The sequence below is a fragment of the Ostrea edulis genome, chromosome 10 (assembly GCF_947568905.1).
Source record: "Ostrea edulis chromosome 10, xbOstEdul1.1, whole genome shotgun sequence".
Taxonomy (NCBI): domain Eukaryota; kingdom Metazoa; phylum Mollusca; class Bivalvia; order Ostreida; family Ostreidae; genus Ostrea; species Ostrea edulis.
In genome coordinates this window covers 15,305,518-15,322,037 of record NC_079173.1, presented here as the reverse complement: position 1 = coordinate 15,322,037, position 16,520 = coordinate 15,305,518, and the positions used below count along the sequence as shown (strand labels likewise).

The window sequence follows — 16,520 nt, the reverse complement described above, 5'->3', positions numbered from 1 at the left end:
ATTACTGATGTCCACATTATACAATTATTACTGATGTCTTCACATTATTCAGTGATTACTGATGTCAACATTATACAATTATTACTGATGTCTTCACATTATTCAGTGATTACCGATGTCTTGATATTATACAGTGATTACTGATGTCTTCACATTATACAGTGATTACTGATGTCTTCACATTATACAATGATTACTGATGTTGTAACATTATACAGTAATTACTGAGGTCTTCACATTATACAGTGATTACTGACGTCTTCACATTATTCAGTGATTACTGATGTCTTCACATTATTCAGTGATTTCTGATGTCTTCATATTATACAGTGATTACTGATGTCTTCACATTATACAGTGATTACTGATGCCTTTACATTATACAGTGATTAGTGATGTCTTCACATTATACAATGATTACGGATGTCTTCACATTATTCAGTGATTATTGATGTCTTCACATTATACAATGATAACTGATGTCGTCACATTATACAGTGATTACTGATGTCTTCACATTATTCAGTAATTACAAAGGTCTTCACATTATACAGTGATTACTGATGTCTTCACATTATTCAGTGATTACTGATGTCTTCGTATGATACAGTGATTACTGATGTCGTCTCATTATACAGTGATTCCTGATGTCTTTACATTATACAGTGATTACTGATGTCTTCACATCATACAGTGATTACTGATGTCTTCACATTATTCAGTGATTACTGACGTCTTCACATTATACAGTGATTACTGATGTATTTACATTAAACAGTGATTACTGATGTCTTCATATTATTTATTCATTACTGATGTCTTCACATTATACAGTGATTACTGATGCCTTTACATTATATAGTGATTAGTGATGTCTTCACATTATACAATGATTACTGATGTCTTCACATTATTCAGTGATTATTGATGTCTTCACATTATACAATGATAACTGATGTCATCACATTATACAGTTATTACTGATGTCTTCACATTATTCAGTAATTACAGAGGTCTTCACATTATACAGTGATTACTGATGTCGTCACATTATACAGTGATTACTGATGTCTTTACATTAATCAGTGATTGCTAATGTCTTCACATTATTTATTGATTACTGACGTCTTCACATTATACAGTGATTACTGATGTCTTCCCATTATTCAGTAATTACTGATGTCTTTACATTTTACAGTGATTACCGATGTTGTAACATTATTCAGTGATTACTGATGTCTCCACATTATACAGTGATTAGTGATGTATTCCCATTATTGAGTGATTACTGATGTCTTCACAGTATACAATTATTACTGATGTCTTCACATTATTCAGTGATTACTGATGTCTTCACATTATTCAATGATAACTGATGTCTTCACATTATTCAATGATTACTGACGTCTTCACATTATTCAGTGATTTCTGATGTCTTCATATTATACAGTGATTACTGATGTCGTCACATTATACAGTTATTACTGATGTCTTCACATTATTCAGTAATTACTGAGGTCTTTACATTATACAGTGATTACTGATGTCTTTACATTATACAGTGATTACTGATGCCTTCACATCATACAGTGATTACTGATGTCTTCACATTAAAGAGTGATTACTGATGTCTTCATATTATTCAATGATTACTGATGTCTTCATATTATTTATTGATTACTGATGTCTTCACATTATATAGTGATTACTGATGTCTTCACATTATACAGTGATTACTGATGTCTTTACATTATACAGTGATTACGGATGTCTTCACATTATACAGTGACTACTGATGTCTTCATATTATACAGTGATTACTGATGTCTTCACATTATACAGTGATTACTGATGTCTTTACATTATACAGTGATTACGGATGTCTTCACATTATACAGTGACTACTGATGTCTTCATATTATACAGTGATTACTGATGTCTTCACATTATACAGTGATTACTGATGTCTTTACATTATACAGTGATTACTGATGTCTTTACATTATACAGTGATTACTGATGTCTTCACATTATTCAATGATTACTAATGTCTTCACATTATACAGTGATTACTGATGTCATCACATTATTCAGTGATTACTGATGTCTTTACATTATACAGTGATTACTGATGTCTTCACATTATTCAGTAATTACTGATGACTTCACATTATACAGTGATTACTGATGTCTTCACATTATTCAGTGATTACTGATGTCTTCACATTATACAGTGATTACTGATGTCTTCACATTATACAGTGATTACTAACGTCTTCACATTATTGAGTGATTCCTGATGTCTTCACATTATTCAGTGATTACTGATGGCTTCACATTATACAGTGATTACTGATGTAACATTATACAGTGATTACTGATGTAACAATATACAGTGATTACTGATGTATTCCCATTATACAGTGATTACTGATGTCCACATTATACAATTATTACTGATGTCTTCACATTATTCAGTGATTACTGATGTCTTCACATTATTCAGTGATTACTGATGTCTTCACATTATACAGTGATTACTGATGTCTTTACATTATTCATTGATTACTGACGTCTATACATTATTCAGTGATTGCTTATGTGGTTCCAGTTGCCACACGTTCCTGGAATCTGATATCATCATTTACAGAAGAAATATTGGCATAACTATATATATTTCTCGATGGTATCTGATATATACACATTATATATAATAAAACACAGACTATGTAAATGATTTAAAATTACTGTTCCTGCTTTCTTCCATGAGCGGCTCTTCATACCAGATTTAATCACTTACCAGTCACAAAACTGTTTCTAGAGCCAGACTTTTCTCTGCGTTATTGTGGTTCATTGCTGAGAAACATTATAGTTGTTTGTCATAGGAAGGAACCCTACATTTTCACTTTCATTTTGATGGATGAAGTTAGGAAGATAGACACAAATCATTATTACTTCTGGAATGTGAAGATTCATTTTTACAAACTTCGAACGTATGAATATGCCCTTCTGTAGAGCAAAGACCATCGATATGACATGTCTCTCTGAAATGTGCACAATGTTAAACTTCGATGTCAAGCAGTATCCCTATTGTGGCCCCAATCTACAGCTTGGAGCAATGATTGCACACACTTTGATCTTTTCTATGTCAGGAAGCTTTTATGTAAATTTAATAATTTCTTGCCTAGTGGTTTCTTTAGATCAAAATTTTTTAACACACGCATGCAAAACTTTGAACCCTTTTGTGGCCCCACTTTATCCCCTGGGTCCATAATTTGAACAGACTTGAATCTTCACTATGTAAGGAAGTTTTAATGCAAATTTGAACTTTATCGGCCCAGTGGTTCTTGAGAAGATGTTCCCTATATACTTGCATGTAAAACTTTGATCCCATATTGTGGCCCAATCCTACTCCCGGGAGTCATGATTTGAACAAACTTGAATGATCACTATGTCAGGAAGTTTTCATGTACACTTAAACTTTTCCGGCCTCGTGGTTCTCGAGAATAACCCTTTTTTAAATGACCCTACCCTAATTTTGCATGTTCGTGATTATCTCCCCCCCCCCCCCCCGTTTTTTTTAGAAGACATTCCCCTTCATTTGAACAAACTTGAATCCCCTTTACCTAAGGATGCTCTTCAGCTAGGTTTGGTAGAAATTGGCTGAGCGGTTCTGAAGAAGTCGAAAATGTGAACTTTGCAGACGGACAGACCGGCCGACGACGGACAACGAGTGATCAGAATAGCTTACTTGAGGTTTTAGCTGAGGTGAACTAAAAGAAGGTTGTATATGCCTGAAAACTTAAATTGTGGTGGTGGCCGGTGAGATTTTACATCTTCATGTCCTAAAACTGACATAAAATCACCCAGGCTTTGATATTGTTAAAATCGTCGGGGGGCAGAGGGGGGGGGGGGGGGGGGGGGGCGCTAATCATTCGACATATAAATTTAATCTATAACTGTTAAGCTTACATTCTTTTCAAACACCACCACTATCAAATATAGTGAAATAGAGTGTGTTTGTAGGGGGGGGTCACCCATTAATATATCTCTATTTGAAAATGGAAATAACAGGTGATGAATATGAATGTTTACAAAGTTAATCAAATTACAATTAATTGCGAAGGCTGTGAATTTGAAATAAGGGAGGAACTTATAGATAGTGGAATGATAACTCAATTTAGGCACGTGCAGTTTGCCACTCATCCTACTTTGTGACACCTTCAACAACCAGTAGAAAGATATTGTGATATTCAAGAAAAACTACGAAGAACGCATTTTTCTTATCAGTGCAAATGGTGTTGGGAAAGTTGGAAAAGTAAGTGTATTCAGTATACATGTGCTATTATCTAGTAAGTTGTCATCAAGACGACAGAAATACATAAAAGGGCCGTTATCGATTTCTGTGCATTGCATCTCCATATTTCAACATTATTGTGCTTCATTCAGATACATAATATCAACAGGAGATATTGTTATACTTTATTGAATTGATGTTCTTCAGGTCAGAATACATACAACAAAATTACAAGCCTTGTGAAGCTTTTGACTGACATTAATCAGTAAAACATGAATAAACATATACGTATAACATACATAAACAACATTTATTGAGGTTAGTTTGAAATTAAACAATAAACAAACACACAGCGTACAGTTTGAAATTGCTTATAAATTAAAACTTGTGTAGTTACATAGGAATTTAGTTACAAACATACACGTAGAAGAAAGCGACATGAAGCAAACATTACAAAAATGTCTATATCTTTATTGCACTTTTTTTCTTTTGAGAGACCATATCAAATATACAAAAGAATTAAAATTGACGAAACATACCCCCAAATCAGTTGAAGACGGCAAAAATAATTCGTGTATGTTATGGAAGTTATTTCTATTTTTAACTTTATAAAATCTCTTCTTTTTTAGTGATGATATCGACCGATTAAATATTTTAATATATAATGTCCAGTGTAATTTGTAATTGCCCTTCATTGGCTTCATACAAAACTTAGATACGCAATATCTAAATATAGAAGAAACAATAAAACTCCAGACTTCTGTCTGTAATTTATAATTTCGTGTTTACTTGAGATATGAATTTTATTTTTGAATGAACCACAGCGTTTTACGCCAGAATACTCCACGAAACGCGTTCGCGCATTATGAAAAGTATCCTGGCGTGATGCGTTGTTGCCCAAACCCTCATGTATATTCGAAATCGAAATTTATTTTCCATCTTCACATATTATTTTCAATTCTTTCGAAATACTCACAACTACTGAAATAGTTGCACTATATTTATAAAGATTCATACGCACATGGTAAATATATCGAAGGCAAAAACATTGGAAATATGAATATTTTCAAAAAGCTATTATAACAGTCTATCAGTAATCAATTATCTTGGGAGGGATGTTGCTTTGTACACTGTCACTATTACAAAGATTCTAGTCATAATGGTTCTCGATATCAACCAATGGTATTGTATTCATGTTTCTGGTGTTGCTTAAATCTAGACGATGGTATGTGTCGCCATCTGTATCATTAGAGGGGACATGGTCGTATTCAGGCTGGATATCCGACATACCGGAAGCATCACTAAGGTGGTTATAGATGTCATCAGGCGGTGACGTCTGTCCTTTGCGGTCGACGTGTTTCTGAGATCCTTCCTCTGATACCTTTAAACAATACAATTTTTAAAACCTATCAATGCATCGTCAGCTTGCACTTAACGCGCGTGTGCCGCTTACCTTTCAAAAGAAAATATGTCACTCATATTGAAATGTCAGCAGCACCATGTACTAAATTTATTGCAACATGCGATGTCTGGTGATTTGTTAAGGACCACACTAGTTACAGGCACATAAAACAGGGAGGGGGGGCTTTTCGTGACATTTTATGTTTCTTACATGTAAAATAAACAAGAGATGTTTGTAAAACACATATGCCCCCCATGGTGCAAAATGAAAAGGGTTATACACACACATCATTTAATTGATAGTAATATCATCAATTCAAAATATTGAACAGACAGTATCTTCCTATGTCAAGAGTGAATTGACTATGTGACGTAAAAAGCAATAGGGGTCATCTATGTCTTATGCTGTACCAGTGTACCAAGCTTGGTGTCAATCAAGCAAATTAATTCTCAAAATATAGGAGACAATATATTACTATGTCCAGTTCAACTATTGACCTTTGACCTCAAAATCAATAGGGGTCATCTTCTCCTAAAGATGTACCAGTGTACTAAGTTTGATGTCTGTCAAGCAAAAGGGTTATAAAAATATTGAGTGGACAGTATATTACTATGCCCAGTTTGACCCTTGACCAGGTGACCTCAAAATCGAATCAATAGGAGTCATCTTCTCCTAAAGATATACCAGTGTACCAAGTTTGATGTCTGTCAAGCAAAGGGATCTCAAGATATTGAGCGGACAGTATATTCATATGTCCAGTTTTACCCTTGAACTTTGACCAAGTGACCTCAAAATAAATAGAGGTTATATTCTCCTGATGACGTACCAGTGTACCAAGTTTGATGTCTGTCAAGCAAAGGGTTCTCAAGATATTGAGCGGATTGTATATTCCAATGTCCAGTTTGACCCTTGACCTTTGACCATGTGACCTCAAAATCAATAGGGATCATCTTCACCAGAAGACGTACCAGTGTACCAAGTTTGATGTCTGTCAAGCAAAGGGTTCTCTAGACATTGAATGGTCAGTATAATCCTATGCCTAGTTTGACCCTTGACCCCATGACCTCAAAATCAATAGGGATCATCTACTTCTTAGGATGTACCAGTATGCGAAGTTTGACTTTGGACATGAAAAACAATAGTGGTTCTCTTCTACTCATGACCAACCCACATATGAAATATCATTATTATCAAGTGAATGGTTCTCAAGATATTGAGCGGACATGTGGTGTACCGACCGACCGACAGGTGCAAACCAATATGCCGTTGTTCTTTGAAGGGGGGGGGGGGGCATAAAAATGGTACAAGATCATAAAAAACAAGTTGTGGCACGTTAAAAAGAATAAAACGTTTTTCCTAAGATTATTTCCCCTCTCGGAATTATTTTTGACTGCCTCCACCCCCTCTTGAAAAGCGATACTGCCTGATGTAAGTAAATAAATGTACTAAATTAGTAACTCCACTCTAAGGATATTTAATAGTAAACAACTATAATTAAAGACATACATTGTAGATATGCTTGTAAGTAACAATAATTTAAGGTCATAGATATACTATTAAGTAGCTAGAATTCAAGGTCATATACATACTATTAAGTAGTTAGAATTCAAGGTCATAGGTATACTAGTAAGTAGCTAGAATTCAAGGTCATAGATATATGCCTGTAAGTAACTACAATTTGATAACATAAATATGCTAGTAAGTACCTGGAATTTAAGGACAGATATACTAGTAAATAATATTTAAGGACATAACTATGTTAGTAAGTAACTTGATTTCAACAACCTGAACTGTCTTTTGTACTGTTTTCCCTGCGCTTATTACAGGAACTTTATTTCTTGTATTATCGAAAGTCGCAGCGAACCTGGAAAAAAACCCATATATATATATACACACACTTTGTATTCAATATTTGAATTCACCTGAGGATGGATGTTAAATTCCAGAAAGCGCTAGTGATTTGAATATATTTTGGAACTGCATATTTTCCTGATTATATATATATATATATTCATATTAAGTTGATATACATTGTATATATATATATATATATTATTATTATTTACAGTATTTATTATTATTTACAGTATTTATATAGCGCATTATGTAATAAAAAATTTACTCTCAGCTCTTTACATTAAAACAACAATAAACTACAATTAAAAATTGAACATATCTAAAACAGTGTAAAAAAATATATTCGTTTCATTAAAAGAATATGAATTCTAGCACTGGCTTACACAAAATCATGATTAAACTACAGAAAATACATACAAAAAGGTTTAATAAAAAAGAATATTAATACTGTCACTGGAGATGGCTTACATAAAATCGTGATAAGCAAGTCTGAAGAAGTAAGTTTTTAAATTTTTCTTGAAAAGTTCGAAAGAATTTTCGTTGCGGATGTAACTTGGAAGGTTATTCCAGAGTGTGGCGGTTGCTTTGTCAAACCTTCTGTCGCCATACATATATCACTGACAAGTAGTCTCCTTTCTTCCGGACGACATGAATAATTGGATTTTCAAATTTTCGGTACTGCCTGTCTCTCCCTTATGACAAATAAGAGGGTTTACATATGATGCAAAAAAGATATAAAAACGCTAACACTAAACTAAATTTACACTGCATATTACATGTTTATTGTTTTTGGCTTGCTAATCAATGTTTTCTAGGAATTACTTTTAATTACCAGTCCGTCAGCGTTATCGCCCTTTTATTACTCTTGTGCGTCATTGGTAATCTCTACCCAGAGTTGTCGTTCTTTGCTCTCACTTACGCCTCTGTCAACGTCTCGAGGGTTTTACAAGATTTTTGTAAAATGACACGTGTGCTCAAATAAAGTATGGTTACAAAAATATACGTAAATAAATAAATACTGAGCAGATGTCACGTCTTTTTGTGACACAAGAAGCATTGATTTGGGTTGAAACGCGGATATTGGGTTGTTCTATTGCACCAGGCCTATACATAGGTATATGAAGAATATATAGTAATGCAAAAAAAATCTACAAATAGTTTCTTGTCCTACATTTCCCGAATATTTTATAAAGTAGTTCTTAGTTTTGTTAGCCGTAACAAAAAGTGGATTTATACATTGAATAGCATTGCTTATTTTGAGACGTTAACAGAGGTATATGTGAGTGTAAGGAACGATAACTCTGGGTAAAGATTGCGTTATTGGTAGGAAAATGAACAAGTTTCACGGGCAAGTGTAAAATTACCGGGACACACCCTTTCAAATAACAAAAACATTTTCAAGAAGATAACCATTGTACAAATTGTATTTATTTAAAACAAATCTAGCACTAATATATCAAAACTAATAATTATGATCTTGAACTCCATTTTAAAAATTCCCCCCAAAATCAACATTTTTAATCCGGTAACCATTTTTGTAAATTTTAGAATAGCTTAAATGAAGCTCGGAAACGAATCAGTTGTGTTAATTAATGTTAAAACAACGTCTCAAAAAAAAAATGCAGTTCGACCGATGAATAATTTATTTAAGGAATGACTTTAATTCTGGGGCAAGTTATACGAGTATAACCTGGTTTGGGTCAGTTTACGCTTTATAATCCGCGAATAGGATTATGAAAAAGCGTAAACTGACCCAAACCTGGCCTGGAGGTTATAAAACTTTTATCGTACTCATACTCAAACTCAGCCATTTTTGTTTTGGGTATAACTCTGAGCAAGCTTTGAAACATACTCGAAAAATCTTGAGCATGTACTTCATTTGAGTGTGAGAATGATTTTATAAAAGTTTTATAACCTTCGCTTTTGAGTATGTGTACGATTTAGAGAACATAGTTTGAGTCTGAGTATGAGAATGTGCTCAAAAAAGTTTATAACCTCTAGGCCAGGTTATACTCTTATAACTTGCCCCAGAATTAAAGTCATTCTTTATAATTTAATGCAAGAGACAAAGATACTAACCTTCGTTTATCAAAATGTAGATAAACTCGGAAAAATACAAGTCAACTGACCCGTGCAATGATTCACTTAGCAACAACGACGAAGCGTCTACATGTAGCTATAGAAGGTCGCCATCTTAACTCGTTGTCAATTTGTCTTAGTTCAACAGGGCCTAGCCTATTTATTAAATTATTGTATCGAAGGTGAAGTTTGTCATGACAGAAAATGTGTGTAGACTATGCATGCAATGCGTATTTCGCTGCCATTTGACCAATCAGAGACAATGATACCATTTAGAATTTCAATCGGTGTTTGTGGTTTGCAGTCGATTATAATTCGAAATTATGAAAGGTGAAGATGACAAACAGTGATCAATTTCATAACTCCTATAAGCAACACAAAATAAAGAGTTGGGCGAACACGGACCCCTGGACATACCAGAGTTGGGTTCTGGTGCCTAGGAGGAGTAAGCATCCCTCGTGTTTATGTTGTTCTGGTATCACGACTTTATGCGCCTTTAATTTGAAGAGTTCCATTACTGGAAATACCACGTCCTATTCATCCAGTGGGTTGAGTCCCGTGGGGATCCGGGTTAGAATAGGTCATCAGTACCCCCTTGCTTGTAAGAGGCGACTAAATGGGCCGGGCCGTCCCTCGGATCAGACCGCAAAATCCGAGGTCCCGTGTCACAGCATGTGTGGCACGATAAATATTCCTCCCTGCTCGATGGCCATAAGCGTCGAACATACATGTAGGCCTAAATTTTGCAGACCTTCAACGGCAGTGGTGACGTCTCCATATGAGTGAATGATTCTCGAGAGGGACGTTAAACAATATATAATCAATCAATCCAGTGGGTTGATCCACAAAATCGTCAATTACGATTTACTCGAGAAATGTGGATTTTCATATTTTTAAATTAAAAATGCCTAGAAAAAATGTTGGTCGACATAATTATGTAGTCCGTGGTTTTTGTTTAAAAAACCAGCATTAAAAATTGACAATATTTTCAAGGTACCAGAACAAAAGTTTACCACTTTACCTTATAAGAAATGTGGAAGAAAAAACACCTTTTCATTCTCTTTCAACAAGAAAATCATAAAAATTTAAAGGAAGTGAACATGAAAATGTGACAAAGGGTTTAAATTTGTCATTTTGATGTATATAATGAATTCTGAAAATCATTAAGATGTAGCTTTCTTTAGTAGGGAGATATTTCATAAAGATTAACTAATTTTTTCAATCCTTGGGAGCTTCCATATTGAAAAACTTATTACCTCCCTGCTGGGTTATCTCTTAGCATCCACTAGAGGGCAGCACTGATGCTGATGTCAGTAGGACACATTGTGTATTTTTGGAACATTGTAAGCATCAACGTTTAAATGTCATCAGCAGAAAGTGAATTAACTATGGGATATCAGTTTGAACCTGATGTTACAGAGGACGAAATTGCCTCTCAGAATAATTCTTCTTTACCAGCAATTGATTTTAATGAGAAAGGAATGATGTATACATTGAAGGGGTGTCTTTGTTGTCATGAGTTTGAATATTTTGTGTCAGATTATATGGATATACACATAAAGTGTGGTTCTGTACACCCATATTTTGACATGGTGTGTCTAAGTCCTGTTATAATTGATACAGCTTACATTTATCCATGGATTTATAGAGAGGAAGGGTCTCAGGGGACTTGGAATTAACAACTTGTTAAACAAGTAAGAAAAACACGAAAATTCAAAATACCTTCTGTATTCACATGTATTAAAATCTAAACATAACATGGAATTTAATTGTGTGTAAATATTTCCAATTACACACACACACACACGTGATAGAATACAGTAACAATTCTGTTGCAGGCATGCTATCAAGATTTATGGCCCACAGACAGTTTATCAACTGGGTCAGATGCGGTCAGCCTCTTGGGGGGAGGGGGAAATCGGAGTAGTTTTACCCTCATTTGTTGTGACATAAATTAAGGGAGCATTTCCTAAAGAGCACTGCAATTATAAAGGATTTCTTGAAACCTCAGACTTTGATATAGATTCTGAATAAGTAATTTTTATTAGTATAAATAAATAATATAACTGTAAATTGCATCTACGAAATTTATCTGTGGTCCATGTACATCAATTATTATAAAATATATAAATTATATGCCTATATTGCAGTACTTTTATGACACAGTCACCTTAATTATCTCCAAATATCTTAAAATCTAATAAAATTAATTGATTTAGAATCTTGAAATATAATTTACTAGTGCTTCTGAGTAAGTTCAGAAGTTGGAGGAGCTGGAGATATTTTGTGGGAGTGTTTTCTTATTTTTCTTAATGCATTGTAATTAGATTTGATTTCAATTCCTTTTTGCTCCAAAACCTTATCCATCAATTCTAATATGAATCCATAAATTTCTGCTGTATAATAGTGACCCATGCGCAGTCAACAACAGCAATGTGTCTCATCCACGTCAGAGCACAGGTGCATACTGGGAAATAATGGATGACCTCCATAAACCTTTAACTTGGAGTGTTTAATTGATCAAATATCGTAATAGAAACAAGCAAATTATATTCAGGCTACACTATTTAGTTTCAGGAGGTCTTTTAAGTTTATTATGCAACAAATATTTTTTTCATGTTCACTTCCTTTAAATAAATTCGAGAAATATCTAAAAATTTACGGCTCGAAATCACTGTCTTTTGAGAAGCATATAGTGTAACATTTATTGAATATCATTACAAATAAATATAAGTATTGAAAGTGAGAAGAAGAAAAGTTGCAATTCGAGCATCTGAAAATTTTAGTGCCAAAATATACAGTTGCAAGAGTGACCTCGAAAAGTTATCCGAATTCTCACTACTTGCGAAAAGCGTTCCGAATCATACCTACGGAAACTGGTAACTTCCTGGTTAGATATGATTATCAATTATAGAAAGTACCTTTTCGCAGATGTCGAATTCTTGCATCGTGAGAGTATGACGTAGAAAATCCCGCAGAAAATGATCCCCAAAACAAACCCTGTCGCAGCAGCACCAACAATCATACCAACTGGGAGGTCGTTAGTCCTCGCCACTGTAATTAAATTCACACATTAACAGACAGGGCAAAGACAATATGCTCCCGATCTTCGATAAAGCATAAAAAGAGCATGGTTAAAACAGTGCGACATTTAACTCTGGACACGACAAAAGTCCGGAGTTTCGCCAACCCTTTTATTAAGGATACAAATAAACCCTTTACAAAAAAAGATGGGATTTTATGTCCACAAGACATGCACCAACATTTACACTTGTAACTATTGTAGTTTTTAAGATATTTCACCTGAAATCAAAAAATCCCATGGGATTTTGGAGGGATTTTTAATCCCACTTGGGGGATTTTCACTCCCACCAAAAATCCTATGGGAGAAAAAATATAATTTCTCCCATAGGATTTTAACTCCCATATTTAAATTTAAAATGGGATACAATGTCCCATAGGAGGAAATGTCCCATAATGAACATGAAATGGCAGTGAATATCCTATTTGAGCATGAATGGGAATAAATATCCCAAATAAAACACAGGATGGGGACTTTTATCCCATGAATATATTAATAAAGCAGAAAATTGTATCTTAAAGAGTGTTGTTTGTCATGATTCTTAAGAATGTACTTGCAAGCTAAGGAATGACATTAACTTTATATCTAGTAATTACACTCCTAAATTATGTAGACCTATACATGTGTTAATGGATAAATGTCTAAACAACATGAGAAATTAAATTATATTAGAGCTCTGCATTACTAAACTCTTTCCTATGCAATTTTAATTGTATCCATATAACCCTATCACAAAAATATTAGAATAAAATTGAACGGTAATAATGTTCACATTCACTATTTACAACCCTTTACAGGTCGTCAGGTGTGAATATTCACAGGAACAGGTATTTTTGTCTGTAATAATAATAGTAGGCCCTATGGTACCATTCCCAATGGAAAAAATAACCCAAAAGGAATGGCACCATTTCTTACTCAAAACTTCGCTTCAAAATAATTCGAAAATTCTGCTTTTATCGTCCCCACCCCAATTGTCATTCTGATTCAGTAATCCCAATGCTTTTATTAGGGGTGTGTGGTATATACCCCTACTCTTATCATTATGGGGTTCCTCTGATATGTTGTGGAATTTTGGAATAGCCTAGCTTACAGTTACAATTTGTTTACAATATATTAAAATTAGTGTTAATTAAGTGCTTACGGTGAAATCTGCTACTGCTAGATGATGCTAAGTTGTTTCGTGAACCGAATCAGACATCTCCAACAAGATTCTCGAAGATTTAACAACACAAGAATCATTTTACAAAATGCATGCTTCGGTCCATCATTCTCCCTCTGACAATCACATTCATTCTGAAGTCAAAGTACTTTCTCCTATACCTTAAGCGTCAAAAAGACTTTGACAGGTAAATACGAATAAACGGTTAACAGACATCTCGACCCTAAGAAAGTTCAGTCCTGGATGTTCTAGTCCAAAAAGAAGTATGACCCAATCTTATGCATTAATTTATTAAATTTCTGGTTGAGCAACATCCAAATCCTCTAGAGACATTGTTTACAGTTATATGACATTACCTAAATGTGTGACACAATATTAATCCACCCCTGCTCAAAGGGGCATAAGCACCGAGCATAGACCTAAATGTTGCAGCCCTTCACTGGCAATGGTGACGTCTCCATACAATTGAAAAATTCTCAAGCAGGACGTTTACGTTTTTGTTTTGTTTTTTTTAAATTTTGTTTTCATTTTTTTAAATGTTAAACATGAAAAGTATAACTGAATCTGTGTTCACAGCCAAAATTTTAACCTTCTGGATGCAGGAATAAAAGCAATATTTTAGCCTTCATTCTGTGTCATGTAAACAAAGACTGGAGTCTTTTTATGTTTACATTTAAGGTGGCTCACTACACCGGAAAATAGTTTCTCAAATCAGTACAAATTGATTTAATATTTTAAAAAAGATCTGATGATATACAATAAGTGTGTATGCCAAAAACAGCAAAAAATGCAAATTTGGATAAAAACATGATTTTCAAAAATATTATTTCAACACATGAACAAAAGACTGGTGGATTTGAGCTCAAGATCTGTAGTTCACCAGCCCAATGCTCTCTCTCTCTCTCTCTCTCTCTCTCTCTCTCTCTCTTGCCCAATGCTTTATTAATTAACCACTTAGCTATGGTGTTATAGACGAATAAATCGATCGATACAAATACTTTCCCAAAACATTTAAATCGCCATCTTGTAACATAGTGTCATAAAGCTTTAGTGTAATGAGTACCTTAACAAACCAGTGAAATGTTTAATTTTGTAATTGAATTTTCAAAGCATCTTTACTTTGCACATGCAATTTTACAAAGATTATTCAATAAAGGGTAAAAAAAAAAACCAACAACACTTAAAATAATTGTTTTTGATCCACTGTAGATTTTAGGAAAATATGAGATTCCTGGGTCAGAGAAATCTAGACATCATTAAATGATAATGAAGTATTGTAAAAAAAAAAAAAAAAAAAAAAATTAAAAAAAAAATTAAAAAAAATTCAAGACTCTCCAATATGTTTGCAACTAGGAGAAATGGTCACAAGCTATTTTACACCCCCATCCCTCTTGGATCGAACCACTATAACTTTTAGGATAACAATAAATCCTCTCCCAACAATGTGTACATCTGCAAATGGCAATGAAGCATTGTACAAAGTTTCAAATTTATCAGATAATCCATACAGGAGGAGAAGCATTTTAATGCTCAATTTAAGACTTTGTGACAGACAGACTTACAGATATGGACAGAAAGTACAAAAACCATATAATTATATGAAATGATTTTGCATGTAAAAAGTACATGAAGTGCACAATTATGATTTAAATGTAATTATCATTTTTATTAGGAATTTAGATGTCTCCTCTTTTTGCAAACAATTACACATCTATATATGAAGATGACATATATAGTGAGCATATAAAACACTCCTACCAAAAATGCAAACAAATATGTGCAATGCGAGTTTGAAAAATATGTATGTCTTAAAAGTGATTGACTAGATATCAGGAAGCAAGCAAGCTCACTCCATGTTACTGTGCTACAACTAACTGAAATTCACTACATTATCCAAAATCCACCCAAAAAGAACCAAAACCTACCAACACTAAATACCAATATATATCCATGTGAGGTCAAGGTTTCAGGAGTGAAACAATGTGTTTTTTAAACTTTAAGGTGACTCCATACTCGCAGTTTTATCTGATACAAGTTTGAAAAGTGTATTTATTTCCATTCATTAGGGTTAAAACTAACAAATTATCAAATAAAATACATAGGTCATCACACTTTTTAAGATGAGAGACGTACAGAAACAGAATCATATATCACCGTCAGAAAATTGCTATTTTCCTTAAACAACGTTATCAAATTTTCATAAAAACTGGTTATGACGATATAGTAACATTCATAACAATTTCATGAAACTATATCTTCACAAAAATATACAAAATGTCTGTAAAAAATAAAGGAAATCTATCGCATAATAGACTAGATAAAGAAATCAATAGAAACAGAGTTATTGCCCTTGGATTCAATATTTTGACATGTTTCATTGATTATTCCTCGATAACTTAGACTTTTAAAATATTTTATTTCTAACAAGATTTTTTACAATAAATATCGGAAAATACTCCAACAAAAATTATGTTCGATTCATGCATAAATCTAAATAAATAATTGATTTTGCAAAATCTGATGACATCACAGGAGGGTGGAATTACTTTAAATCATTATGTTTTACTTTTGTAGGATATTCATAATGTTGAAATCGATTTAAAGCAATCAATTTTCAATTGGAGATACAAGGTACATGTATGCA

The 16,520-nt window shown here is 33.6% G+C and overlaps 1 protein-coding gene across 4 annotated transcripts in view; it reads right to left on the bottom strand.

The window, feature by feature from the left end:
• Positions 1 to 4,465: 4,465 nt before the first annotated feature.
• The window catches only part of LOC125666895 (uncharacterized), a 28,594-nt gene continuing 16,539 nt past the window's right edge, over positions 4,466 to 16,520 (bottom strand). For 3 of the 4 annotated variants that reach the window (XM_048900224.2, XM_056152082.1, XM_056152083.1), the window contains 3 exons: positions 12,557 to 12,689; positions 7,485 to 7,563; positions 4,466 to 5,678 (listed from right to left, as the gene is read on the bottom strand). In XM_048900224.2, the coding sequence (XP_048756181.2) occupies positions 5,448 to 5,678; positions 7,485 to 7,563; positions 12,557 to 12,689 (443 nt within the window). In that variant the 3' untranslated portion in view covers positions 4,466 to 5,447. The remainder of the gene's footprint in view (positions 5,679 to 7,484; positions 7,564 to 12,556; positions 12,690 to 16,520) is intronic. The other variant, XM_048900226.2, reaches the window with a different exon arrangement.